Source organism: Trematomus bernacchii, unplaced genomic scaffold, assembly GCF_902827165.1.
Source record: "Trematomus bernacchii unplaced genomic scaffold, fTreBer1.1, whole genome shotgun sequence".
Lineage (NCBI taxonomy): Eukaryota > Metazoa > Chordata > Actinopteri > Perciformes > Nototheniidae > Trematomus > Trematomus bernacchii.
Genome location: NW_022987698.1, coordinates 10760421 through 10787788, shown reverse-complemented (window position 1 = coordinate 10787788; position 27368 = coordinate 10760421). Strand labels below are relative to the sequence as shown.

The 27368-nt window shown below is 39.5% G+C and overlaps 1 protein-coding gene across 4 annotated transcripts in view; it reads right to left on the bottom strand.

Annotated features, from left to right (window-relative positions):
- Positions 1-987: 987 nt before the first annotated feature.
- LOC117489809 (synaptotagmin-2-like) overlaps positions 988-27368 on the bottom strand; it is a 40499-nt gene continuing 14118 nt past the window's right edge. For 2 of the 4 annotated variants that reach the window (XM_034139344.1, XM_034139345.1), the window contains 8 exons: positions 10466-10724; positions 10178-10335; positions 8143-8277; positions 7020-7187; positions 6456-6623; positions 5998-6115; positions 5381-5514; positions 988-5240 (listed from right to left, as the gene is read on the bottom strand). In XM_034139344.1, the coding sequence (XP_033995235.1) occupies positions 5025-5240; positions 5381-5514; positions 5998-6115; positions 6456-6623; positions 7020-7187; positions 8143-8277; positions 10178-10335; positions 10466-10700 (1332 nt within the window). In that variant the 5' untranslated portion in view covers positions 10701-10724 and the 3' untranslated portion in view covers positions 988-5024. Of the gene's footprint in view, positions 5241-5380; positions 5515-5997; positions 6116-6455; positions 6624-7019; positions 7188-8142; positions 8278-10177; positions 10336-10465; positions 10725-15040; positions 15161-27368 lie in introns of those variants that run through there. The other 2 variants (XM_034139346.1, XM_034139347.1) reach the window with 2 other exon arrangements.

Here is a 27368-nt window from a genome sequence, read left to right as displayed (position 1 = left end):
AAAAGATGTTTAACCTTACCTTGAAGTATGATGTCACTTCTCTTAGCCTGAAATGAAAAAATACAAAACAATACAAAACCGGATGGGGTTAAATAAATAAAAAAGCTTTTCTGTTTCCTTAGAATGAAATCATTCAATCATGTAAAATACGAATAGAGTAATGGAAATCACAAAATAATCTCACCTCAAGGTCAATTTAGTCGTTTTTATGTTGCTTTTAGTCTCATTAAGATACATAAAGAGCTTTTTCTTTATCAGCAGATGGTGGGATGGCGAAAGTGGGATTGTTTTGTCAGCTGTTGTACAAGATATAAAAATAACTTTGAGCCCCAACGTTAAATGAGAAATTCTGATAAAGATCATGTTTCATGACCCAAAGCTGCACTGAAAAAATATATAATTCTCCTTTATATAGGATTTTCATTTAATTTCACAAACACAATTACCTGTTTCTGATGTATATAAGCCTTAGAAGCACCATGCTGGCCATAATGTATCTAAATTACATTCAGAAGATTAATTAAGTCCCATTTATAATCTAACACTCACTGGATACCTGCCAAACCCCAAAGGCACTTTCAACTACTTTTTTGTATTATTTCATGCTATGAATCATTTGAGGAACACAATTCAAATTACTCTCACCAGTGTGTTTTCAAAGAACATTTTTAGAAATTCAGAAAATGGCATATATAAGTGTATAATAGTAAACTCTGATTTGCCATCTAAAGTGGCTGGCTATAACTCACCCTTCTATTTTTCTCATACAGTACATGCATGATGCCACCCACTGACACAAAGTGGAAGAGCACCCTTGGATTCCATTTACACACCACACAGGACGAGGCTACTGAAAATGCCTTTATTTCCTAAGGTTACATGTTGACAACACACAGATACGTCCTGACCACATCCCATATTTTGATTCCCTTGAGTAATTCAGTTCTACACAGAGTGATATATGAGTACATGTGTGGTTTTTGTTCCTTTTTTTTTGCTGGAAAACATGGATTTCGTACGGAAATAAATCATGCGGTTCACAAAAAGGCACAACTACTGACAGACCTCTACAACAGACCTCTACAACAAGACACAAAACAAAAGTCCAGAAAGACGTCAAAGCATTTCCCTTGTCTATGTTGCTCGGAAAGTGATTGCCTGATGGACAAAGTTTGGGTGATGATCAGGTCTTTGGATGTTCTGTATCATGGCTATGTTCACATAAGAGGACTGAAGACTATTATTGAAGCAGCAGATTGGCAGTATTGCATTGCGAATGTTTTTCTGCTCTGTTTGGGTCTCATCTGCGCTCCAGAACGCTTGAGAGACCCAGGAAGACGGGGATTTTGTTGCCTGCATTGCAGAAAAGTGACAGACTCAAATGATCCATCAATAAAACATCAATAAACAAATACACGCTCTAATGGTTCTATTGCAAAAACACAAAACCTTTGAGACAGATTCTGGTGGCAGCTCATATACAGTATAGATAGAGGAGTGTGAGTGTATTAAATGACCCCAGTAAGGAATGCACTGACACACACTGTAGAAAAGAAAGCAATGTGGCGCTCTTTCACAATAAGATTTGAACCTAAATTTGACAACACATAGAGGAATTGAATTTTCAGAATATATGTGGTTCGTATTTCTCTCCGCCTCTCAAACATAGAGATAGCTACATTTTGCTCTAAAAAATGGAGTGTCATCCAGATCACGATTGTTCATCTTTATGCACTGTAGATAAAGTTTTATTCAACAGCAAATAATAGTGATTTAAAGGAGCAATGGGTAAACAAATCCCCACATTGGAGACGTCATGATGGATACAGCATTGATATTTCAGTGCATGCACAAGTGTAACACCAGCTCATCCCATTGCAATCCATTAGTCAATGAATAGATTACTGACGGCTGAACGACATGACTGGAGCTCTTTTCAGAGGACTGCATCAATAATATGCAATAATAATATTCCACAGAAGTAATCCAGCGAAAAGATTGTGATAAATATACTGTAAAAAGACATTAAACAAAGTTAAGTTTATATGCAAATTACTGACTGATTTATTATGTTAGAAAATATAATCAGACATGTGAGAGCAGGTTTATTTGAAATGCAATAAGATGAGAAGGTACAGTTTAATGAAGCACGGAAGGAAAGATGAGCTTCAAGCCGTCCACTATATCTACATTTAATTTAGATTTAACACCCAACTGGCAGGAGTAAATGAAGGAAACACTTACGGTACACTGAGATAGAAAATCAAGGACCCGCTAAATATATTCTCCTTTTTTGAAATATACAGTTTACTGGTCAGCATCAAAACATATTGCATAACAGGTGCAAGCAGAAATGAACAATAATAACATGTAGCCCAGGCATTCTGTAACACTGGATTTAACACAGAGGACACATACAAACGATGACAGGAAGCAAGACAGACATGCAGTTTTATGGCAACAAAGTGGATCTTTTTGTGTTTTTTACATATGATACACAAAGCAAACTCGTTTTAATCCCAGGCATTAAAGGAGTGTGACCCCCAACATGGATTCTTAAGACTTACATTCAGTCCCATTCAGCAAAAATACATACACTTTGCAGTCAGTGCATACTCTTTTTTACTCCGTTTTATTATCAAAAATGACACAGATCACAAACACACTTACACAATATAATTATGGTTTCTCTTTAAAACATGCTGCTATTTACATTATCTTGTGAGTACATGCTGTAGCATATTAACAAATCTGCGCGATGCATAATGATATCAATAGGAAGAAGTAGTACTGTGCAAGGACCAATCAGTGTGCGGCTGGGATCTGTCTGCAGAAATATAATCCTTGCTCCTATGGAGGCAAAGAAAGGCTGCACACATTTGAGTTTTTCGAACACAACTGAACACCTTATTCCTAACTAATATAACTTTTTCTGGATACTAAACCTTATATTTGAATAACACTGCAATTTAAGAATTATATTATACTTACAGTATAATATTACTTTGAAAATAATTTCTCTGAATTTTTATTTTCTTGCAGGTGAACTCGTTATATTTGGTTTTCTCCTTAATTTTCTGAAATTCAGTTAGAAAAGTGTCCAGTTGCTGAATCTGATTTTACAGAATGTTAAAAATATAATCATGTTACAACTATTTATTACACTTTTCTTTCATCAGAAAATGTGTCAAAATGCTAAATCTACCAAGGATCAGCATCTCACCAATTCATAATATTATTGTCAACGTGAGGATTTCTTTGATTTTCTTTTTATGAAATCATAATTTCATTCATGATCGATTGGGTTATCCTTGGTATTACATATTTTTCATATTTATTCTCTCATACTAAATGTTGGTTTCTGAATGAACCTGGATTTTTATATCCAAAAATATCTTAACTAGTTTAAGGTAAATTCTTTTTTTATCTTTACCCAAAATTGGAAATTGTTCAGTCTTTAAGTTAAGTGGATTATTCAAACTCAAATGAACTCTCCAAGTAAAGTATTTCAATGCCTTCAATTCAGAGCTGTTAAATGTTCACAGTTTGTTGTTGCTTATAAGACAGAAATCTCCATTGGGTGTTTTTTGCGTCCATACCTCTCCACATCAGTCTAACAGTGTATTGGTGAAGAGGTCGCAGCACTTTGGCTCCAGGTTTACAAAGCTTGTGGCCGATGAGAGAGCGATCCAAACGACATGAAACACTGCGAGGCATGATACATGCTGGATTCTGCAGCTCTATTTGGTTCAAGCTAAATGGTCCAGAAGATGTTTATTGTATTATATGTTTAGATGTTGGCTAACACTTGCTCTGTTGAGATTTCATGAACCTGCTTTTTTGCACTTGATCTCACATTGTCTTAAAAAGTGCAGCTATCTTACATTTCAAATTCTCTATAAAAACATCTTGTCTTTGACAGAAATCCTTGTGTTTTTCCCCATAAACGAGTGTACTGCAGTATGTTTGGTAAACTACAACATTGGACAAAGAAGGACATATAATTAAAAAACTAAAATGAGTTAAATGGCACTGTTTTAAGAAAGCAAGAGCATCATGTAGAAGAAGCACAGTTATAAATACTTTGAACATCCTTGATACGCTTTCTCGTATCCTTACTTTAGCCACAGCTAAGTAAGGTTTACATCCAAGTGGTCTACACAGCTCAAGACAGATTGCAGATGGCACATTCACAGTGTCCCTGACTACTTTTTTAATGATTTTCCCTTCAAAATAAAACAATGAGTCTTAATGGATTTCTCAAAGTGTCACACCAGGAAAGGCACCCTTGTATTCCTGTCCAACATCTGTCTGACACAGACTGCTGAAGTCAAATGCATAGACGTGCCTTCATGGCAACACAAAACAAGCAACTTAGATCAACTGTTCCATAATGTGTTTTTCTTCTGCTCACATGTGAGCTGATAAAATGAATAAAGACAATCATGTATGTAGATTTCTCTTAAAATATATATTGCAACATGGATCGCTGACCTCATTCACCCTCAATACAATATTTTTGCATTTAATAGACTTATACTATGCAGGAAATAACCCAATACTACGGTTCTTTCTATTGCAAGTTATAGCACACTTATTAGCAAGATACAATACTGGGTGTGATGTATGCAGAGCAGTGGGGAGGTAAGTAAAGCATGCTCTATGAACTAAACTAAAGCTTTATTTCCAGCATTGTTTTCACCAAGAGTTTCGTTCCGTGTCAGCACCCTAAGAATCAGTTTCTGAGTTTCTTCAAACGAAAGAAAGACCAACCGTCGATCATTCATGAACCAGTCACCCGATAGCTCTCAACGGCACTCTTCACAACATACGCTAATGTGTGAAATGTGATGCTTAAAAATAGTTCTTTTTTTTCTCGACTTAACCATGATTGAGCGAATATTCTAAGATGTCTCTTTTTTGCTGAGCAGGTTTCATGACGGGTAGTCACGACGTGTTAAAGTCATGGGTTTCATGCAAAGTAGGGGTGGGGGCTCTGAGTTTTAGCTGGTAGGTGGAGCACTTTACTTCTTTGCATTCAATTTTGCCAGCTGACCATCGATATCCTCCTCTGGCTGCAATGGATGCCACTGGGCGATGGGGCGGCGCGGGTTGGACAGCATGTCGGACCAGTGCTTCAGACCCAGGCCGGTCGCCTTGCTGCCCACGAAGATCTTTCCAATGGCGTCATTCTTACCGATCTTGTCATAATCAAACACTGTGACCGCCACCAAGATTTTCTAGAAAGAGAGGCAGAAGGACATTCATTTCCAGGTATAAAGACATCAAAATGTGTGTTAACTACTTTTAAAGTAGAGAAACATTTGTTTTACTTACTTATGTACTTGCTGTACATATATTACTTTGATGTGTACTATACCTGCATTTGTTCCAGGGGGATCTCAAAGCTGAAGGACTCATTATAGTAAGGGTTTAGGGTGTTCTTCTTCACTGTAGTCTTCTTTTTCTTCAGACGCTTGCCGCCCTGCAGCAGCTGGATCTTCACATAAGGATCTGTAATGGGCATCAAGACGATCAGCAATGGAGCTCACTTAGACAAATTATTGTAAATGAGTTTTGTGCTGTTTGCAATCCCTTTTATCACTTTTGATATGCTCTATCACTTTTACTTACTTCCTCTATTGATTGTTCTCTATTCCCGCGATAAACTGTATGTGTAATTGGCCATTGGATTACAGTTGTGAACTGCATTTCCCAAGTGTACTTGCATGACAAAGAACAGTTCTGAAGCATTTCATACTTGTATTGAGACTAAGTGTGAAAATCTATTTGATATGTGTGGCCATCATGCAGAACTGTGATTTAGTGCAATGAACTTCTAAAATGTGTTTACTGTTACATCACGTTAAGAGCAATTATTCAAATCTACAGTCGTACAGACAAACACAAAAACGCTTAAACTGATTCCAACTGGACTAAACTTCATACAACTATTGTGATCTAGATTCTCTTGACAGCTTTGTAATTTGTCTGTACCAGATAATCCACAGGCGTCCATCTTCTTCAGGTTCTTGGCCTCCAGGATGCAGACGGTGAGTTTCCCGGCGGTGGGGACGTAACGGAGGGAGATGCAGATGTCTCCCAGTTTCTCAGGCTGAGCAGCACAGAGAGGATAGACAGAAACAATACGCTCATCAGCCAACAGCAGCAAACTGCTTGTTTTGGAAAATGATGATGGGCTGAAGCAAAATGCTCTAAGTTGTTTTGTCCTTGTGGTGACAATGACAGATTTTGAAGTTAACAGCATCGAATGAGGTGAAAGATATGGTGATTCTGTTTTTCAAAGGGTTATTCTGGGAAATATCGCAGTCTATGGATTATCATAAAACTCATATGATGTTAATAAAACAAAGTTCCTGACAATTTATTGTTCTATGTGTGGAATATAAATACAGCTCTTCTTTAAAATCTAGAAGTTTGATTGTTAAGCGCACCTCCTCTTGATCTGCACTCTCCAGATCCTTCCACTCCTCGATCGGCCGTCCGAGGTCGATGGACTTCATGGCGATCTTCACTTCCCCAATCACGTCATGTTTGGAAAATCGATCGTAGTCAAAAACAGACATACTCAAAGTCTTCCCCCCGAGCTCCTCGTAGGGCACCTGAGGGAAATACACAACCATGTTATACCTTGAAACCTCACATGTTAGTCAATGCAAAATCTGTCATTCTGGAAAATAAATAAATAAATGTTGCTGCTGCTAATTTGTAGGCATCCAGAGCTTCCAGTGTTACCCGGAGCCAGTTATAAAGTCTCTGCGGGCTTTATTAGGATGGGAGAGAGCAGCATGTACAGAACGCAGGCTGCACAGACAGTGAGAACACACTGGCAGCCGGGCAGGAGAACTATTTGTGCAAACTTCCTAACCACCATGTATAAATGATTGATACATGTCTGTCTTTCTCTTCAAAGCTGCATCGATTCTTATGCAGATTCTAAAGCAGGTTTCTGTTCTGCACCAAATCGTTCCGTTTTATCACGCCACATACTGACTTACCTTGAATATAAATGTCTCATTGAAGACAGGGTTCAGTGTTTTCTTGTGGACTTTGGTGTCATACTTCTTCTTCTTCTCAGGCAGGATCGTGACTTTTACGTAGGGATCCGAGGTTCCACCTGAGTCCATGGAAATGAGGTCCGCAGCTTGAAGGATGCCAACTGTGAGCTGTGTGCAGAGGAGGTGTGGGCGGGATTGAAGGGACAGGAAACAGAATTCTATCAGACAGAAATCCAGAAAATGTACAGTACGATTTTTCATTTCTGTCAGGGTCACTGCTGCAGAGATTGGTTATATAACTCATCCGTCAACTTAAGCCTCGCAATCAATCTCCACTCACTTCTTGCCCAACTGGAAATGTTTTCGAATGTAAGAGGGCATTCTTCAATGTCAAAGAACTCTCACATTGTTATTTTTTGTACAATAACATTACCTATTTTACTCTCCGACTTGTTGAGTTGTTTTAAATACGTTTTCTTCTTAGATTCAGCCTCATTAATTCATGTCATGCATTACCCCTCTGCTGCCCCTCAGAGTATTACAGTAATGGTGATAAAAGTTACTGAATCTCTGACAAATGTTTAGTTTTTTTCCCTAATCAAGAATTATTGGTAATCTATTTTTTTGGGACATATTTAGCTTTTCAAAATGAATTATGATGTTGCTCTGCTGATGTTTTAAGAAGAAGCTGTCAAGACATTTTTAAGGGTTAGACCTTAAAGGAGTAATAATGACTTGTTTAATATCCCAGCCAGTTAGATTAGCATTAAAGCAGGAGAAAACGGCTAGCCCACTCTGTCTGAGGGTAAAAGCCCCCAAAATCAAATCAGAAAATGAGCTCCGTTAAACGGTACTTATTAGCCCATTATATCTTTATCTTTAGAGGTCCTGGTACTGTAGATGGATTTAGCTACCCTTGAATAGAGCTACGCTAACAGTTTTCCCTTGCTTCCCCTTTTATTCTAAACTAAGTTAACCAGCTGCTACCTGTAGCTTCATATCAACCCTTTCAGACAAGAAAGTGCCGTCAATATTTTTTATTTCAGTTAGAAAACTGATTATTGTATTCCAAAAATGATTGAATTACTTCCTTAAATAGCATTAAAAAGTGACATCCACAGACCTTTGCATTTTCAAAGTCATATTCTATGGAGTATTGCAGCTTCCCCAGTTTCTCCTCTTCTTTCTCCTCTTCCTCTTTCTCCTCCTCCGTCAGTCCAGTCTCTCCCTCGTCATCATCATCCTCGTCCTGGTGTATCTGTGGTGTGGAAGTAAGAAGATGAAATAGGATGTTAAGGGTCAGGGGATCTGGAGTCAGACGACAGGGCTCCCCACCACAGCCAGCATGCCACAGACACTGGAGCTCCAGCAGTTTTTACGTGGGAGAGACATGTTCTGGTTACTGCTTACCTGCACAGCACCTGATGATAATAACCAAGGAAATCTCTACTGGTAACACATATATACATGTTCATACTCTTATGTTTTTGACACCTTTTCCTCCTGTTTTTTGGGCAATTCCTTTGGCATGCTTGTGCAGTACAGTGACAGCCAGAGGCAGTGGAGGCTTTGCATGCTAGTTCCACTAAAAGGGGTCATACAAGTACAAGTTTTCCAAAAAACAATCAGGTATTGGCATGGTTTTCTTTTTTGTCCAAGGCCTTTTAATTTCACCAAATGAAGGACGTGTTTATGTAAACACCTAAGGAACTACAGTAGCTCACAACAGCACATTTCTGCGAACTCAAATGATTAAAGGCAAATAGGAAAATAAATTCAGTGCAAGGAGCTGGCTTTTCAAATAACACACTTTTTACACAACCTTCATATTTCAAGATAAAATAAGGCTCCCTATTATTACAATAAATGTTTCAGGATTAAAGGGCACAGGCAGCTATTTCAATAATGTATAGTCTTATTGCTGCAGTGTTATTATTGAAAATGTAAGCCTCGTTGCAAAGGTGGCCTTGACTTTGACTTTTTTTCAGGCCATCCAGTGTCTCCACATCCTACGTTCTCCTTGAGCATTTCAATGGAAAGGACAGTTTTGCGTGTATTGCTCTATTCATGCAGTTTTATCATCACCGTTGTCATGTCTCCCAAACAACCAACCATGCCCTTTATCACATGCATATATTATTAGTGTTAAAAAAGTGTCTTGCATATCATCTCTTAGTCCAATACTTTCCATATTGGTGTGAGTTACAGTTACATTGTCCCAGGAACAATGTGTTAGGTTAAACTCTCCTCTCTGGGGTTTATGGAGCACATCATAGCTTTCCATTGTGTCATTCTCAAGCTGTCACAGCACAAATTAAAGAGTTGCAAAGTTGCAGAGTTGCAAAGGAAGCTACGACTTTCATTCCATGAAACCCCCTCGCCAACGTGAGCTATCCACCTACCGTAGAGCGGGAGTCCACCACAGTCAAGAAACACGGGGCACACACAAGACAGACACAAAGCGGGGGGGAAAAAGGAGGAGAGCAGAGAGAGGAAGAGATTCAACTCACAAGACACCACACACTACAAGAAGAGAGGCAGTCAACACCACCACCACAATTATGGTGAGAAATGACACTCTTGTTTTGGGCTGGGGACGATAAATTCACACCCTGGACAAAAGTAATTTATTAATTTAATTAACTGTCAGTGGAGCTCAGAGCAATCTATGCTGATGCCGCTTTTCTAACATTTATTCTCTGATTTACTGTACTTTCCTTCCGAAGTCTCCCAATATTAATGCGGGTGATATGCCTTCATCCATCACATAGAAATGTTGCTTTTTATACTTTGCAACTTGACAGGAGAAACTTTCCAATTCATAGTGCTCATTATTCTTTGCCAACTTGTAACAAAGTGTGTCATTTTTCACCAAGGGGCCACAATGGAATACGTCACACATTTGAACGACCACAACAACAACATCGAATAAATGGAGGGGAAGAGAGCTCTCCTTGTGTCCTCTACAGTCTGGGCTACAAAAGCTGCTGGTAAAAGATCAAATTTGGTTAGCTATAGAGACAGAAATGATTAGCAATAAATGGTATAAATAGCAATACAAACGTGAATAGTAAATTGATGTATAAAAAAGAGGCAAAATATCACCTAAAACATCCAGTTACTCTTTTTCAGCGTGTAAGAAGCACAAGGCGTCATACCTCGCCCTGCATGTTCTTCATGTTGAAGCCATCCTTCCCCTTCTTCCCTTTCTTGTTCTTCTTCTTCTTGCAACAGCATTTTTTGATTATGCAGAAGCAGCAGGTCAGAATAAGCAACCCGGCCACAACAGCGATGGCGATCAGAGCCCAAGGAGGCACTGTCAGTCAAAAACAAAAGGGCAACAATTAAGATTGATGTGTAAATTAGACAAAAACGTGAATATCAGCAAGTGCATTGCTACTTCTTGCTGATATTCACGTTTTTATTTAAGTTATATTATAACTTACATGGGATTTTGTCAATTTCATTCAAGAATTTGTTCTTGATCTCCTCAAACATGTCGTTCTTGCTGATCTCTGTGATGTTGGAGCCAGGGTCGAGGTCCGGCACCGAGGTGGAGACGTAGGCCTGGGTGGGGGCAGAGGTGGCCCCAGTGGCGGTGGTGGCCCCGGTGGCCCCGGTGACCCCGGTGGGCTCGGGGGCCGCCACGGCCTCTGGCCTTCTGAACAAGTTGAACTTCATCGTCAAAGACTAGACGCAGCGTCCCTGAGGAACACACAGATCAGAGAGAAAGGGAAAGTAAGACATGACAAAGAAATGTCATGACATCAGTGCTGATCATTCTGGAGGGAGATCCTCTGGAAGGACACTTTAAACACGAAAGAGGCCCAATTATGGTTTTGGGGTTTTCCCGTTCCTGTTTTGTGTTATATAGGTTTTTGTGTATGGTCTGGAAAGGCTAAAATCCCTAAGTTCTCTCCAGAGGGAGTTTCTTTCCAACACTTTGTCAAGGTTGAAAATATGAACAAAGTTAGCTGCTTTGTTTGGGATGCAGAATGTCAGGCGAGTTTTAGATTCTGCACACAAATGCTGTATACAAATATGTGAGCAGGTACAATTTGCCATGAGTCAAACAGGCATCGACGGGTTGAAAAAGTTTGAACTCAAACACAAAGTACAGGTCACCCCTGGGCTTATTGAATCGACTTTTTACAAGTACAGAGATGCAAGGAACACGGAAAGTGACTGGAGGGACAAAACTGAATGAACTGAGTCAGTGTGTGAGCTGCACACACAAACACAGATTTTCTCCTAAACACACACAGTCATTGTATGTTGCTCTCTAGCTAAATACAGACTGTCCAATAATCAAATTCAGGCTCATGAAATGCAAAATCGTGCTTAACTTCAACACATTTGAAAGGTAAAGGTGTTTGTAGGCCAATTTTTTAATTGTGTAGACCAGGCAAACTGATCCTCATCCTGTATGATCTTTATGCATAGCTCATTAACTCCTAAATCCAGTTCTGTTCTTAATGCACAGACGTGAGAGAAATGTTGATCTTCTTATCCAACTCCTGGAAAGAAAACAATTGAGCACATTTCCTAAAATCGTGCTTCGAGTATCAAATTAAACCAAAGAAATTATCAATTAATTATCAATTCAAGCATTTTATGTTCATTATCAATGTATTGATGCTCTTTTAGTAAGAGACTGACGACAAACACAATCTCATTTGTGTGGGAGATGATGAGCTGCAATAAAGCTCAGCTCTGCAAAAGATATTGGGAAATAGAAACAGAGTCATCACAGTCAACAATGGTCATTATCAGTGAGAGATTAAACAGAAACCAGTTAGAATAATGAGCACACACTCAGCTAATGAATCCATTATGAAATAAAAGACATGGATGTTGAGACTGAATACACACATTACGCCGATGATTTGAAACTTTACTAACAGAGACCTAGAAATAGGCCCTAAGATTTTCTATAGTTCGATCTTAGCTGAATTGTTAAAGCAATACAGAAGATACAATACTTCTACAGTATCATTTCTGTCTGTAACAAATGAAGCTACAGCTAACTGTTTCCAAGACTGGAACCACAGCCTGTGTTTTTACATCCTCTTTCAGTTTACAATACAACCTAGATATATGACAGCACATAATACATTTAAAAATATATATATTGGATAATTAGTTCGATCTAGAGGGGCTGATAGGTGCAAACTGTTTCCTTTTCATAGGACTAGGCTAGTTGTGTCCAGTGCTTATGCTAAGCTAAACTGTAGCTTCACATTTACTGTACAGACATGAAATTGGTATCAATCTTATATCAACCTGTTTTCTGTCAGTTGTTAATGTTCTCCCTACAGTACATGTTACAAGGATTCAAAATCAATATTTTGTCTGTTTATGCTTTTGAGTTTAAGTCCTTTGTCCTTTCTTCGACCAAATGCATGCTGGGATAGTCTTTACCACTTTGGTAACATGTATAGGAAAAAGCTAGTGTGGAGTCAGTGATTAACACATACAGTAGATTACATAGTAAATTGCTGCCATATGAATGTATTGGATAAAAAAAAATAGATGTTAGAATGCTTAACATATTCTAACTAGAGAGAAATAACGAGCTGACTAAAGGATAAGTTCAATGACCTGTCAATCTCTCTGTGGGTTTTTATGACGATTGATCTTTGAAGTCATTTTTTTAGAAGAAGTTTTAAACATTCAAACATGGCTCCATTTTCTCAGTCCTGGAGATGTGCTGCTTTTCTCAGTTTTCTTTAGGTTTTTCACATTGACATTCGATGACATCATATTTGAGTTAAGGAAAATTGTGATAGCCAACCTAACATTTCACAGGCCAAACAATTAATTATTTAGTTGCAGATGAATCATTAGTCGTACCCCTGGAGAGGAATGAACTGAACTGTAATGCTCCAAAAAACGAATGTGGCTGACATTTAAATTGATTTCAGCACAATGAGAGAATAACACATCTCTCTTTACAAAGGTTCACCTTTTTACTCTCAGGAAATTCAATCCATCAAAAAAAAACTGAGAAAATTAATCTACCTCCCAGCCTAAGTGAGCATTATATTTCGCACTCTTTGTTATTTCTTTGCATAAAAAGAGATAACAAAGAGTGAGCAAATATTTATTCTGCAGGAGGCATATGACAACTTTGACATTGTAGCAAACATGTAGTAATTTATTGGATAACACAAAGCCCAGTTGTACTTCGACAAAGACATAGGAGCAAAAAAAGTGGTTAGAATTTCTCCAAAGATTTTTTTTACTGCAGTATGAGACACGGGAGCTCATGTGTGACAGACAGGTGTTATAATACTGAACACTGTTATTTGGACACTACCTTTCTGCTGCATGCCCTCCACCAGCTCAACATATTGCAAAAGAATGTTGGGCATTTTGACAACCAATTGTTTTCCCTCTATGACCTACCTCTCCATGTTTGTTTGTTTTTGCTTCAGGGTGAAAATGTAAAATGGGAAAATTGTTTTGACAGAAAAGGTTGTGGAATGAATGTGTTTTAAAGCAGCAAAGAGAGCGTTATGTGATTCTTTGGTATGTTATGTGGTAAATGGTCTTATCTTCTTGTATCATAGACAAGAAAAATGAAGTGTAAAATTGAATTGAACAACACAGTCAGCATGAATAAAATATAGCATGTGTGAGTGTGAGTGTGAGTGTGAGTGTGAGTGTGAGTGTGAGTGTGAGTGAGAGTGAGAGAGAGAGGAGAGAGAGAGAGAGAGAGAGAGGAGGAGAGAGCGAGAGGATAGAGAGAGAGAGAGAGAGAGAGAGAGAGAGAGAGAGAGAACAGTTAGAACTGACTGCTGTCAATTGGAGTGATGACATCATCGTGTTCCATTACACAGGTGTTTATAGTTGAGCTAACGAGCTCTGTAGAGATCAAAGAGTGTTTGGGAATTATGGCAGTTTTAAAAAAAAATATGAAGGCACATTTCAAGATTTCCTACACTGTGTGTGTGTGTTATCCAAAAAAATCTTTCTTTGATCTCCTTCTAGAAGAGGGTAATGATCCGTCTTAGTTTAAAAGACAGATCATTTCAATCCGCTCTTAATGGGCAAGAATGACAGTTAAGACAGGGTTTCATGCACGCAAACACACAAACACACACGCAAACACACACACACACACACACAGAGTTTATATGTAAAGTAAGAATGAGTCTTTTGCTGAACAGACATGTCTATGTACAGTACATGAGCTCACAGTGCATGTGAGGATATCTGTATCACAAGATGAAAGTGAACCAGCAGGGCTTCCCTATCTGTGTCTGGCAAACACAATCGTTGTGTAAAATCATCTCCATTCACTCTCTGGCCACAGATCAATAAGTATTGCATTCAAACATGTGTGTGTAGAGTGGACGCCTTCTCTTGTTGTATTCTTTAGTCGTGAAATTCATGTGGTGTGCACAGACAGTAGAGGCCTGTGTGCTGTGGGCCGGCAGATCATTGTTGCTAAGCAATCCTGATCGTGTCTACAGTATAAGCTATCCACAACCTGCCTATAGCCGGTGACCAGCCAATCAAATCAACAATTGGCTCAAGTCCAGCGTCAAGTCACTGCCTGAGCGCTGGGCATTATGTGAGTGCAGATTGCTTTTACTCTGCTAGGATTCATGATAATTCAAGTTTTGGCTGCAACACTAACTTTCATAACTAAATATGCTCTATGTTGGCATTCAAATGATCAGAAATGAATCTGATTGCAAAACACCAAAAACATATCTACTGTGTAGGCCTTTCTTCTTAAGGATTTAGACACATGTGTATGTCCATGCCATCAGCACTCAGTCCTTATCTGCCTTTGATTTCTGCAGCTCACCACTGGCCAGCATCACTCAGCTACAAAAAAGGACTGTGACACATCCTGATTCACAATCATGAGCAGAGAATACAGGTATAAGTGTTAAATCATCACTTGCAGAGAGGATACTTGTATGCCATTCATAAAGTGTACCTTTTGATTGTACTCACGTCACCTAACTGCACCCTAATTTAAAAAATATCTCCCAAAACAAACTCACCGGTCAGATGTGGTTATCCCCTTCGTGAGGTGGCCCATCCAATATCAGAAACTCCAGCTCGCTACAGTCCCTCAGAGCTGTGGTAACATAGTCTAATCTCTCCCATAAGCAAAGACTGCAGTCTCCTCTCACTTCTCTCCACTGCAGCACTACACCCCTCCTCCTCCTCCGCCTCCTCCTCCTCTTCCAATGCACACCATCTCCCCCATTTTCCTCCCTCCCATCACACACCTCCCCACTCCCTTTCTGTCTCTCCCTCAATGTACTCATGCACGCAGCCTCTTTACCTCTTTCTCCCCATCTCTCTCCCTCCGTTGCACCCCCAAACCTCATTTGTGATGCTGCTCACACAGCTGATTGCAGCATGCCACTCTTTGGTCTAGCCTTGGAGGGCAGTTGTAGCAGATCAATATGCACAAGCTCTGGTGTGTGTGTGTGTGTGTGTGTGTGTGTGTGTGTGTGTGTGTGTGTGTGTGTGTGTGTGTGTGTGTGTGTGTGTGTGTGTGTGTGTGTGTGTGTGTGTGTGTGTGTGTGTGTGTGTGTGTGTGTGTGTGTGTGTGTGTGTGTGTGTGTGTGTGTGTGTGTGTGTGTGTGTAAAGCCACAGTTCGGATTGATCAGAGATGGAGAACTAGCAAAGGAAGGAGAGCTGACGGATTGTTAAGGGTGTGCTGACTTCACCACATCAGCTCCAAATAACATCACACTGAGCTCATATAGTTAATTGGAGCCCCACAATTGATCGTAGAAATGCGCTGTAACCCTCTTGAGAGACCCTCCATTGTTAAACCCATTCACAACCAACAACCGAAAAAACAGAATGATTAGGTCAACTCGTCTGCCTTTCACTTATCCCTCAGGAGACTCGCAGTTAGGATTGGAAGAGAGCAGATTGCAAAACATCTTCTCCAGTTACTATCTGCATGCAGCAGCCCAGGGAGTCATTTGAACCATTGCATCATAAAACAACTGAGCTGTTACCAAGAAACATATGCATTCATAAAGAGAGATGAAATGATTACTCTTGAAAAAGAAAGTACCTGGAGTTACATTCAAACAAACTTCTCTTATGTGGTTACTCCTGTACATATTTGAGCTGTTCCTTCTCAGCGTTCAATATTAGTACCCAGAATTTCCCTCAAACCCTCCTTCCCTCGTCACTCTCCTTGGGGAAATACCTTTCTGTGTGCTCATGTTCAGCCAGCAGCTGTCAGGAGCCAGTGTGAGGTTTCTGCTCTCCCTTCAGTGTACTCTGCAGTGAGCTTCTCCTGCCAGCAGGGAGCAGGGGTCTCACACAAAACTGCTGCATCACAGAGAATCCTTTCTTGTACAAATGTACTGCAAAGTTAAGCACCCAGATATTTGTCTTCCATGTTTTCCACAATCATCTCCTAGCTAAAGTAAGTGAAACTTTATTTAAATAAACGCTTTAACACTGTGAAAGATGTTTAAGATCACCATGTTTTACTTGCTGTAAAGTAAACCTTTCCAATACATTTTTATTTTGATTTTATTGGGTTCTCTTACATATTTCATTCCAGGAGTGAGTTGGGTGACCTTGACATTAGGAATGATTGAATTTGGTAGCATGAGCTGGGTATAAAGGGGCGTAAAAGGAGTGAAAAGGATGTGGCATAAGAGAGAACTGAAGGGCTAAGAGAGGAGGATATTGTTGTTGCTTTGTGGTTTCAGGACTAAGATACTTAAAGAGGCTTAAGAGAAAGAGAAAAGCCAGTTCCATAGTCACATATCAAACACAAACTATAGGAAACACTGTTGTGCTTTAAAGTAATAGATCTATATTTTTGGAAATATGTTATTCTCTTTTTTTGCTGAGAGTTAAATAAAGGCAGTCGGACCAGATTTCATGTGAAAACATTTACTTGGGTGATGTGTCAAAAAGCAGCCAGAATGGGGCATATGATCGGGTAGGGTTGTAAACAGAAACGGTAGAGCTAGCATGGCTAACAGGCTAACAAGAGAAGTCTACAATATTTTACATTATATAGCTTCACTGACAGTATACACTCTGTCATTGTCCTTGCACTCACCACAGAAAAGCAGCAACTCTCCTTCTCTCCCATAGTTTCCAGTCCTTCACTGTAAGGCAAGCCTCTTGATAAAGTATAATGTAGCAAATGTGGCGCTGTTCCTCTTTATAAATAACTGAAGAGCAAAATCCAATCTGCACCTTAAGATGAGAACATATATACTATTCTCATATTCATATGGAAAATACCAATTTTTACAGATCCCTGAGGAAGTTAGCTTAGCTAGCTTAGCACAAAGACTGGAAACAGCTGTCGAGGGCTAACAAAACCCACCTACAACCACCTCTCAAACTCATAAATGTACACATAATTTAACATTTTGTCTGATACAAAGACCTTCAATTAAATATTTATTAATGGTTATGTGTTGCACTATTTAGTGGCTGTGGTTTTCGAGATCGGAGTGATTTTCTGAAGCAAATTATGTTGATAATTGAAATGAAAAGGCGCTTTTTTACTTCAAGTTTTTTTGATGAGAGGGAGATTGGCCATATGGTAAAAGTGATAAGACAAATTCGCACTCACACCATGACACACAGTTGCTTTAGTTCTCTGTTTAGAGGTTAAGGTCGCTGCAGAACAGCAGGGTGAGTGTTTCCTATCAGGGGGTTTGAAACTGTGTCTTCTTGTTAAACGACTCTCAGCTCAATGATCCGTTGTGCTGCCTCATTGGAAAGTTCCTACATTTAAAGCAAAGCAGCACTCTGTAAATCTGCATTGGCAGAAGAGCAAACTTGGCAACAATGATAACTTAATTGACTCAAAAGTAGATTTAGGACGCAGTAAACCAGGACTTCATTGTGAAATAAATTGCAAAGAGTAAAATGGAGCAAATGTAAATGGCAGAGAGCCAAACCAAGCTGCACTTTTCTACAGAGACAGAGTCAATGGATATCTGAAATGAAATTAATAGCTATGTTATTCCGAGGGGTATCATATTGTACTTTGCTTTGTAGAAAATCATGTAAGGCTGAATTACGAGTTATTCGCAAAAACGGATTTTGCTGAAACAAATACAGATCTCACTTTTTATCGATGTTTATTGTCAGTATTCTTAATGCATTTTAAATGAAAAGCAGAAATGATGATAGATTGAAAATTGGGTCTTTAAACAAACAAGATAAAATACAACAAGCCTAAATTAAAAGCAATATGTAATCATGAACTGAGTTTTGCCATTATCAGCTAATATAAAAAAAACAACGAGTTGTTCAATGAAGAAGTGCTTATCAGATTAAATATGAAAAAATAAGTAACCTTTTAACAAGAATTTGAGCAGCCCTAAACTTGCATAAGCATGAACAAGAAGACTAAAGAATGATCAATAGTGGTCAGATAAAAAGCTCTCTATTAATACTAAAGTAATGTTACAGATCTTTCATTCTCCTGGATGTGAACATCAAGTTTAATCAGCTAATGTTCTTTGACCATATTGAATAAATCACGTTTACATCTTGACTCAGCAGCTGTAATGCCTGGCAGAGTTTTAGAGCAAGGTCACAACACAGCTGCATTATCACCTGAAGCAGTGATAGTACAGTAGCATTGGTTTGTTCATGCTCCCAGTGCATTGTGGGATACTCCAGCTCTTCCCTGACTTTCTAATTTCCTCAGAGCATCTGTGAATGAGTAAATCTCTCTCTCTGTTTCACTAGTCGTCCTCTCCACAAAGGATCAGTCAGACCTGAGTACTGTCCTGCGCTGGGACGTCGATCAGAGCGACAAATCCGCGATCAAAGCCCCAGATACCGCCTGATGCAGAGGACAGCTGCTGCCCAGCGGCACCGGGACGTTTTGGTCGAGATGATTCGTCTCCTCGGAGGCAGCAGAGAGGATGTGGAAAAGACTGCACCCTCTCTGCTCCTGCCGGGGAATGCTGCAATGCAGGGGTGTAAGAGAAACACAAAGCTGGGAGGCAGTTTGTCCAACAGTCAGCTGCTCACACTCTTCCTCCATTCCCTGCCATGCCTCACTTCTTCCTCTCTTCAATGCATCATCTTATCATTCTAGCCGTCTGTGCCTCCCTACCTTCCCTCTCTGCACATCCCAAACTAAAGGCACTGGCCCATCATTTCTGCAGCGTAGACAGCAGTAAACAGAAAGGACCATATGGTCATATTTGGCTCTGTACATCAGCTGCAGTGTTTTGCTGTCTGATATTGTAAACAAGGTGGCAGTGTGTCTGTGTTTGCCTCTGTCTGTGTGTGTGTGTGTGTGTGTGTGTGTGTGTGTGTGTGTGTGTGTGTGTGTGTGTGTGTGTGTGTGTGTGTGTGTGTGTGTGTGTGTGTGTGTGTGTGTGAACACCTGGGAGATTTTTTGTGGAAGTGTCGAGTGGGTGGAAGGCTGTCGAAGAGCTCTTGTGCTCTGACAGCGGCTCTTCACTATGAATGATTTCCTGGCATAGCCAAGAATAAGTGAGGGGCTCATCCTTATGTTGCCAGGTTTACGTTCTCAACAATGTGAGACCGGTGTCAATATGTTGAAGTTTTCTATAGTTTTCAATGGCTACACAGATGCTTACCATTCAATTCATTTGAAACATCCAGCTCTTTTGCAATTATATCTGAATATATAGTCTTTACTGATAAATGTTAGTTAACATAAAGAGACAACCAGGGTGTGTCGAATGCAGTTTAAAGGTAAATATTTTATCAGCCTGGGAAATTATAAAACTGCCAACAAATGTAAGGGTGTGTTGAGAAGTATAACATCATTTGGCTACAAACTTCGGGTGATTTCTACATATTCATTCTTTGATGTGTAATGTTAGGAGGATATTGGGCTGAAGACAGGTGTGGTGTCAACGTTATCATGTTATTTAAGCCACAGCTGAATATAACTAATAATAAATAAGGCAATTACTATGGCTGCTGGTCTGGACTATAGCAAAAGCTCAAACATGTTGAAGGTGTGTAAAGGAGGATTTCGGGGTATGTAAGTAGGATACCTTTGTAAAGAAAAAGTATCCTTTTTTTATTCAAGACAATTATCCGGACTGTCAAAATATACATTTACATTCAAAGCCCTATTTGTTTGGACGTTCCTATGCATCTGTTAGATATTTAACATAGAAAATATGACAGAAATGATTGAGAATACAGATATATAGTCAAACTGATCACCCTTTAAAGATGTATGTTGAATAACGTCGGTGAACATTTTACTCATAATTACATTACTTTGTCAAAGGCAGGAATAAAAACCTCTTTTGTAAAAACATTTTTGCTTGTTATAACAAGAACCATTCATATGAAATAATCTCGGAGAAAATGTTTGTCATTGTTATATTTCTTGGTAAAGGGCCTTCCTGAAATTGGAATAAACCTTTTTTAACAGGAAAGGTCCGGATGTAACTCGTAACATTAGTGATGCCCCTGCTCTATTTTAAGGCCCTCTGCATTCACACAGGTGAAACTCATTCTGACGTGGGACACCCTGCCTGGGTTGGAGTTGGGAGGTGCTCCATAATTCAGGAAAGTGATGAAAGTTGTATATGCCTGCACAAACAGGTGTAACAAATCTGACAAAAGATTTAAAAATCTAATTCATTTGTGCCCACAACTGAAATGTTGAATGTCCTATATTTGAAGTGTTCACTGGGTTGGCCTCCCAACATCTGATTTTCAAGATTAGTCAATTGAGGTGAAGGAGTGAGTTTTTCTTATCATATCATTATTAGTATGGGCACATAGGACAACTTGTGTTCCTATTTCATTTTATTTTAGGAACGAAAACAGCAGTCCTATTCCAACCAAATACTACATATATATATATATTTTTTATAACAGAAAAACAACAAACCACGCAACAACAAGCAACTAAACAAGACATAACGGGGGGGGGGATGCAAGGATGACTTCCTAAGATAGCAAATTGTTACATACACAAGACATTACACAGGAGATGCCATATTGACAGGGTCAGATAGGAGTGCTGCAGACAGTGAACCGTAATCCTCCTGTCTCGCCTCAAAATCCCCCAGCAGAGAAGCTGCATGCTCCATATTCAGCAGGTCCAGATACTCCCTCAGCCATGAGTCCCTAGTGAAGCAGGCTGGTTTTCGTCCCTTTCAATTTAGTAGGACGAGTTTTTTGTGGCTAAACAGCCCAATGTCCAGAGCCGATCGGCAGTTCTTACAACATTGCCATCTGGCTTGAGACCCAGTAGACATGCAATGGGACATGTAGGGAAATTAACATTTAAAGATTCAGACATTAAGGATATTACTTCTGACCAAAGTTGTTTTACCGCTGGGCATTCCCAGAGTAGGTGCAACAATGTACCTCGCTTGCCACATTCATGCCAGCATAGGTCTGTGTTTATTGTCCATCTTGGATTTTGTGACAGGGGTGATGTATGCTCTATTGAGAATTGTGAACTGTATGATCCTGAATCTTACACATTTAGAAGAGAACATAGCTGACCTCCAAATGGAGTTCCATTGCAAAGCAGACAGAGAGATATTCAAGTCATGCTCCCAGGACAGTTGAACAGGAGAACAGGTATTAGGGAAAGCCCTAGATAATAATTTATAAATATTAAAGACCACGCCTGATGATAGGATTGCTTTCTTGAGGCGCTGGTCCTCTTCCATACATGAAGCAGGCATGGCTCCCTCCTTACATTTTTTACTAATAATAGATGCTATTTGTGCATATGATAGAAACGATGAGTCTGAGAGACCATACGGGTTTTTGAGTTGTTGAAGTGGAAGGGATTGGTCTCTATATATCTTCCAATTGTAGTAATACCAGCCCTCTGCCAAATATTATTACTTAAGGTGCCTCCTCCTGCAGAAAGGCAGGGGTTACTCCAGATAGGGCAAGATGGTAAAGAGAGCCCCTGTTAAGTCTCCTGTGCAGTTGCTTTACAATAGAGCATGAAAAGCGGATGATGGTATTATCCATTGAGGGTGGTGGTTTTGGGCAGTACCACATTGATGCCAGGGATATGTTTTGGTTTACAGACATGATGGATTGTTCCAGCCATTGCCAACTGCCTACCGGAGAGGCACTTTTGTACGCCCACGATAATGGATACTTTGCATTGAAGGACAAATAATACTGGAATAAGACTCCCAAACCTCCCATTGATCTTGGAATGATCAATTTATTGTGTGCGATTCTGGGCTTTTTATTATTCCAAAGGAACTGAGTGAAAAGGGATTTGATATCTTTAAACCATTTTACTGGGAATTCAAGAGGGATAGAGGAGATAATATGAGAAAGCCTTGGGAGAACATTCATTTTCAAGGTCTCTGCTCTGCCCCAGAGAAAGTGGATGGCCATCCATCTGTTAATGTCCTCCTTAATGGACTGGAAAATAGCAGGGCCGTTAAGGCTAAAGATTTTAGAAACAGGAGAGACAATGTTAATTCCCAAATACCTCATTCCATTTGTTTTCCAAATAAAGGGAGTGTTCATTAGGTTGTGCTTATATGTATATGAGTTAAGTGGGATTGCTTCACTCTTGTTCCAATTTATCTTATATCCAGAGAAGCTGCCAAATAAATGTATCAGATCAAGAACTATATAGAGAGTGCTGGCTTGCTCAAAGTAAAAAGTATATCGTCAGCGTACATATTTAATTTGAAATCGTGTCCATGAATGTTCACACCATGTATGTCACCGTTAGAGCAAATTGCACATGCTAATGGCAATCCATAATAAAAAGTAGGGGACTAACTGGACATCTTTGCCTCACGCCACGGTGTAAGGGGAAAGGTTTTGAGATGAATCCATTAGTTCTAACAGAAGAGAAGGGAGCGCTATACAAAGCCTTTACCCAGCTAATCAACTTGGGCCCAAAGCCACATTTTCTGAGCGTGTAAAATAGATATGCCCATTCTATTTGGTCAAAAGCTTTCTCAGCATCTAGTGATGCTGCAATCATTGGCAAATTGCTGGAGCTTGCTTCTAGGATAATCTGAAAAACCCTCCTCATGTTATTCGAGGACTGGCGGCCTGGAATGAAACCTACTTGGTCTGGATGTACTACAGATGGAACCTTCTCCAAACGGAGTGCCAGTATCTTGGCTAGAATCTTGTAGTCACAGTTTAAAAGGCTTAAAGGGCAGTGGTTACCCATTAAAGAAGGATCTTTGCCCGGTTTAGGCAACAATGAAATAATGGCCCGGCTCATGGAGGGAGGCATGGCTTATAATATGTCATTGAATAACAACAGTAAATATGGTGAAAGCTGTTCTTTAAAACATTTATAGAACTCTGTTCCAAAACCGTCGTCCTCTGGAGTTTTTCCTCATGCCATCTTCATGATTGCGGTTTCTATTTCACTTTGTGAAACAGGTGCATCCATATCAGATCTGGAATAATCTGTCTGTTTTCTATTTGTTTCAATCTATGAGCCAACATTTTCCCTGCTTTGTCTCCGGATTCAAAGTATGTTCTTCGTAAACGAAAAAGAGCAAAAGCTGTCTCCTCATGTACAAGTTTCTGCAAATTAGTCCTAGCGGTGAGAAGTGAGTTCCTTAGATCTACATTGGATGGGTCTAGCACATATGCTGCTCTTCTAGAGTCTTGAGCTTAAAGTTTAATTGGGATTTCACCTCTCTGCGCTTTCTATTCTCTGCTGAGGAGAAACTAATTAACCCTGCATGTTGCTTTAAAAGCCTCCCAGACAGTGGCAACGCTTGATACAGAATTTAGATTGATTTAAAAAAAAATCTAAAATTTGGTCTTTAATGAGCAGTGTACATTTTTCATTTTTGAGTAGAGATTAGGGCTGAACGATTAATCAATTTAAAATCGAGATTTGAAATGATGCGATTATCAAATCGCAAAGCCTGCAATTATACAATAAACTTCCGTTGGGTCGCTTAAATACAAATATCGCAATTCGAATCGCAATCGCAATATCTGTCAGAAAAATCGCAATTAGATTATTTATTATTTAGAAATCGTGCCCTACTAGTAGAGATGTATTAAGTCGCCACTGTTTGGATTTGCAAGGGTTGGTTGGAGGGGAAAATGTGACAGATACCGCAACATGATCACTTAATAATATACTATGCATTTTGATCTCAATAACATTCTGGATCAAATTTGAAGACATCATTATGTAATCTATCCTTGAGTAGGAGTTATGCACCCCGGAATAGAAAGAGTACTCTCGGGCATCTGGGTGGGCTAAGCGCCACACATCTGTTATACCGAGCTCGGATTGGAAGTCCTGCAAGGCGGCGGAAATGTTTTTATCTGAAGGGAGAGGGTGGCTGGATCGATCCAATAGGGTCACAGACAGAGTTGAAATCACCACCTATAATAAGATGACCTACCATGGACTGCAATATCTTTGGGCACAGCGAGGTAAAGAATTTAGATTGTAAACTATTTGGAGCATACACATTCACTAATGTCACCATTTCATTCTGTAGCAAACCTGAGACAATTACATATCTTCCCTCTTGATCAACATGTACATTGGATGATTTGAAAGGCATATTCTTGGAAATTAAAATACTGACTCCTCTACTAGCCTTTCCTCCAGGGGAAGAGAATATCTGCCCTACCCAATTCTGTCTTAGTTTTTTAGATTCCATCGCATTTAAATGAGTCTCCTGTAGCATAGCAATATCACAATTTAGAGACTTTAAGTACAACTAAATATTGTGTCTTTTAATTGGGTTCTGAATTCCATTTACATTCAGACTAAACAAAATAATTTTGTTCAATTGTGTATCCATTTAAATAAGGCAACAATCATATCGGACGCCCAGCTGGTATTTTGGTCAAATTGGAAGGGTGTCATCGACGCATCAAGGGAAGGGAGGGGAAATGTATAAACAAGACAAGACCGTAGAAAATACAACACAAGATTACATAAGAACATAGAAATCCTACCACCCATTCCCCTAACAATACACACATACTGTACACCATGGGCGTCGCAACCATTATATGAGGGTGGGACAAGTCCCCCCCACTTTTTCAAATGATTAGTTTGGACCCCCCCACTTTTACTATGCGGAAAGTCCGTGAATCGGTCTATCCACTCGCCGCTCTTTGCAGAGCGCTGCAGTGCTTCACTATCAAATGAAATCCATTCCACTTGCTTATTGAGAGAATGCCCAAATCAATGAAACTCCGTACCATGTTTTCACTGCTACTTTGTACCAAGGCAGATTCTCACATAGTGCGCGCATGTTCAAGGAGTGATGTCATAGTTGGACAGCTCAGATTCTGTTGTATGAAGGATGCCGGTAGCGGAGGTAAGGCACACACACCAAATGTTCAGGAAATGGTTAATACAGCGAAAATCAAAGCTGACTATCTCTTGGTTTGATATGTTTTCTCCCCCAGACAACATGGACATAAGAACATTTTTTGCAAAGAAGAGGAAAGTAAGTCATCAGCTGGTAGCAGTTAATCAGTTAACACTGTTAACTTAACAGTGATGGCGGTGGTGGCGGCAAATGCGTCTCACTTCTGGAGAGGAGTTTCGTCTTTATGTCATGATAGAGAAATACAAATACTGAATAGTTTAGATGAGAAAAGGCATCGAAATGCCAGGTTACTAGTATTTATCATGTAAACAGGGAACATGAATAACCCGATCTCTCTGCTCATGTAAACACATCATAACCGGGATAATACTCTTAAACGGCTTACTGATGTCCATGTAGAGACGCAGTCAGTGTGTTTTACTGGAGCCTCAGTTCGATACGAGATTATTTTCTGAGTTCTTTAACTTAGGTACTCTCTCTCAAAATGGTAATGTGCATTATGTTTTAATTATACTTCTTATCATTCAGAAGCTTTTTGTGTGTGTTTATGTTTTACTGAGTGCTTATAGGCTATTTCCATCCCAGTATTCAGTTAACTATTTATTTTCTGTGCACATTACATAGACTAGCTAATATTCTACCTACTGCTTGGGACTTTGAGTCTTCAAAATGTCCAATGTCACAGACTGGGACTTACTTTAGAGTCAGTTGTATTTACATTCAGTATGACTTGTTATGATTCAATGTGAAAGAGTATACTGCTCAATAAATAATGATCACTTCACCACCTCTCTTGACATCTAGGCACTTGAGAGTGAGTCAGAGGCAGAATGCAGGGACAGTGGAGAGAGGTCCATTGCTGAGGTGAGTGATGAAAGGGAAATGACAGTTGAGAGTAAATTGTGATGTGGACTCTCATCCCAGGATTTTAAGGAAATCAGTGGGGATATTGAACAGGAAACATTTCAGTCAAGGGGCATCATATGACCAATATAGACAGAAGAGCAACATTTATTTGAACATTTAAGTCAATGATACCATTCCTAGGTGAACTTAACATCCGTATGGAGTCAGATCAGTCTCAATATTAATAAATGCTCACAGAAGGATTCACAAATGTATTTTGCGATTTATATATAAATGACTCTCCACAACAATATCTCTCAATGCACTCACAAATATTTATTGTTGTATATAAATGTACAAAAAAATGGGCATTTAAACTGCTTTTTATTATTCAAAGACAGCTCTGAATTAATAATCAAATATGTTTCCTTTCTTTACTACTGGATGAAATTACAAAATGTACCCATCATTTTCCTCATGCTAGTATAGCCACATAAAAGTATCAAACCACCTGTTAAAATGCACCAGAATACAGGAAATCTATATTTTTTTTCGCCCCAACACCCCCCGTTAAAAATGTCCCCCCCACATTCAGGATGCTTCCTACGCATGCTGTACACACACAAAAAAACAATATTGCACACAGTCACGTGTGGGGACTCGCCTCCCTTATGGGGAAAAAATGGAGGTCCCCATGAGGGGAATCATTAATTTTAGGGTGAAGACTTGGTTAGGTTTAGGGTTTTGGGGAACGTGCGGGGCTCCGTAGGAGCGCAGCGTGGTGCACGGGCTCTCGGGTCAATATTTTGTGTTTAAAAACCTATTTAAAAACTCCTGTAGTAAAACCAATAACAGTTTATAAAAGCCCTGTTTGGTCTGGGTTAAAAATGTTTTTAAAAATTGAATAAAAGGGATAAAAGACAGCAGCGGCTGCAGCACAGAGCGTATGCGGCGGGGTTAAAACCTGTACTCCTGCCCCCCCCCGAGGGGGTCTCCCCCGTGGAGTGTCCGAGGCTGCGTCCCACAGCATCTGGTAAAAGACCTGGTAAGTGGGTTAAAAAACATGATGCCATATTTATTGAAGATTTTACATTATAAATAATATTCACCAAAATTATTCAAAACCATATTCTTCCAAACTCTCTGCTGTAGTATGAGCAACAGGAGACTATTGATGTGTGTAGTGAGTTT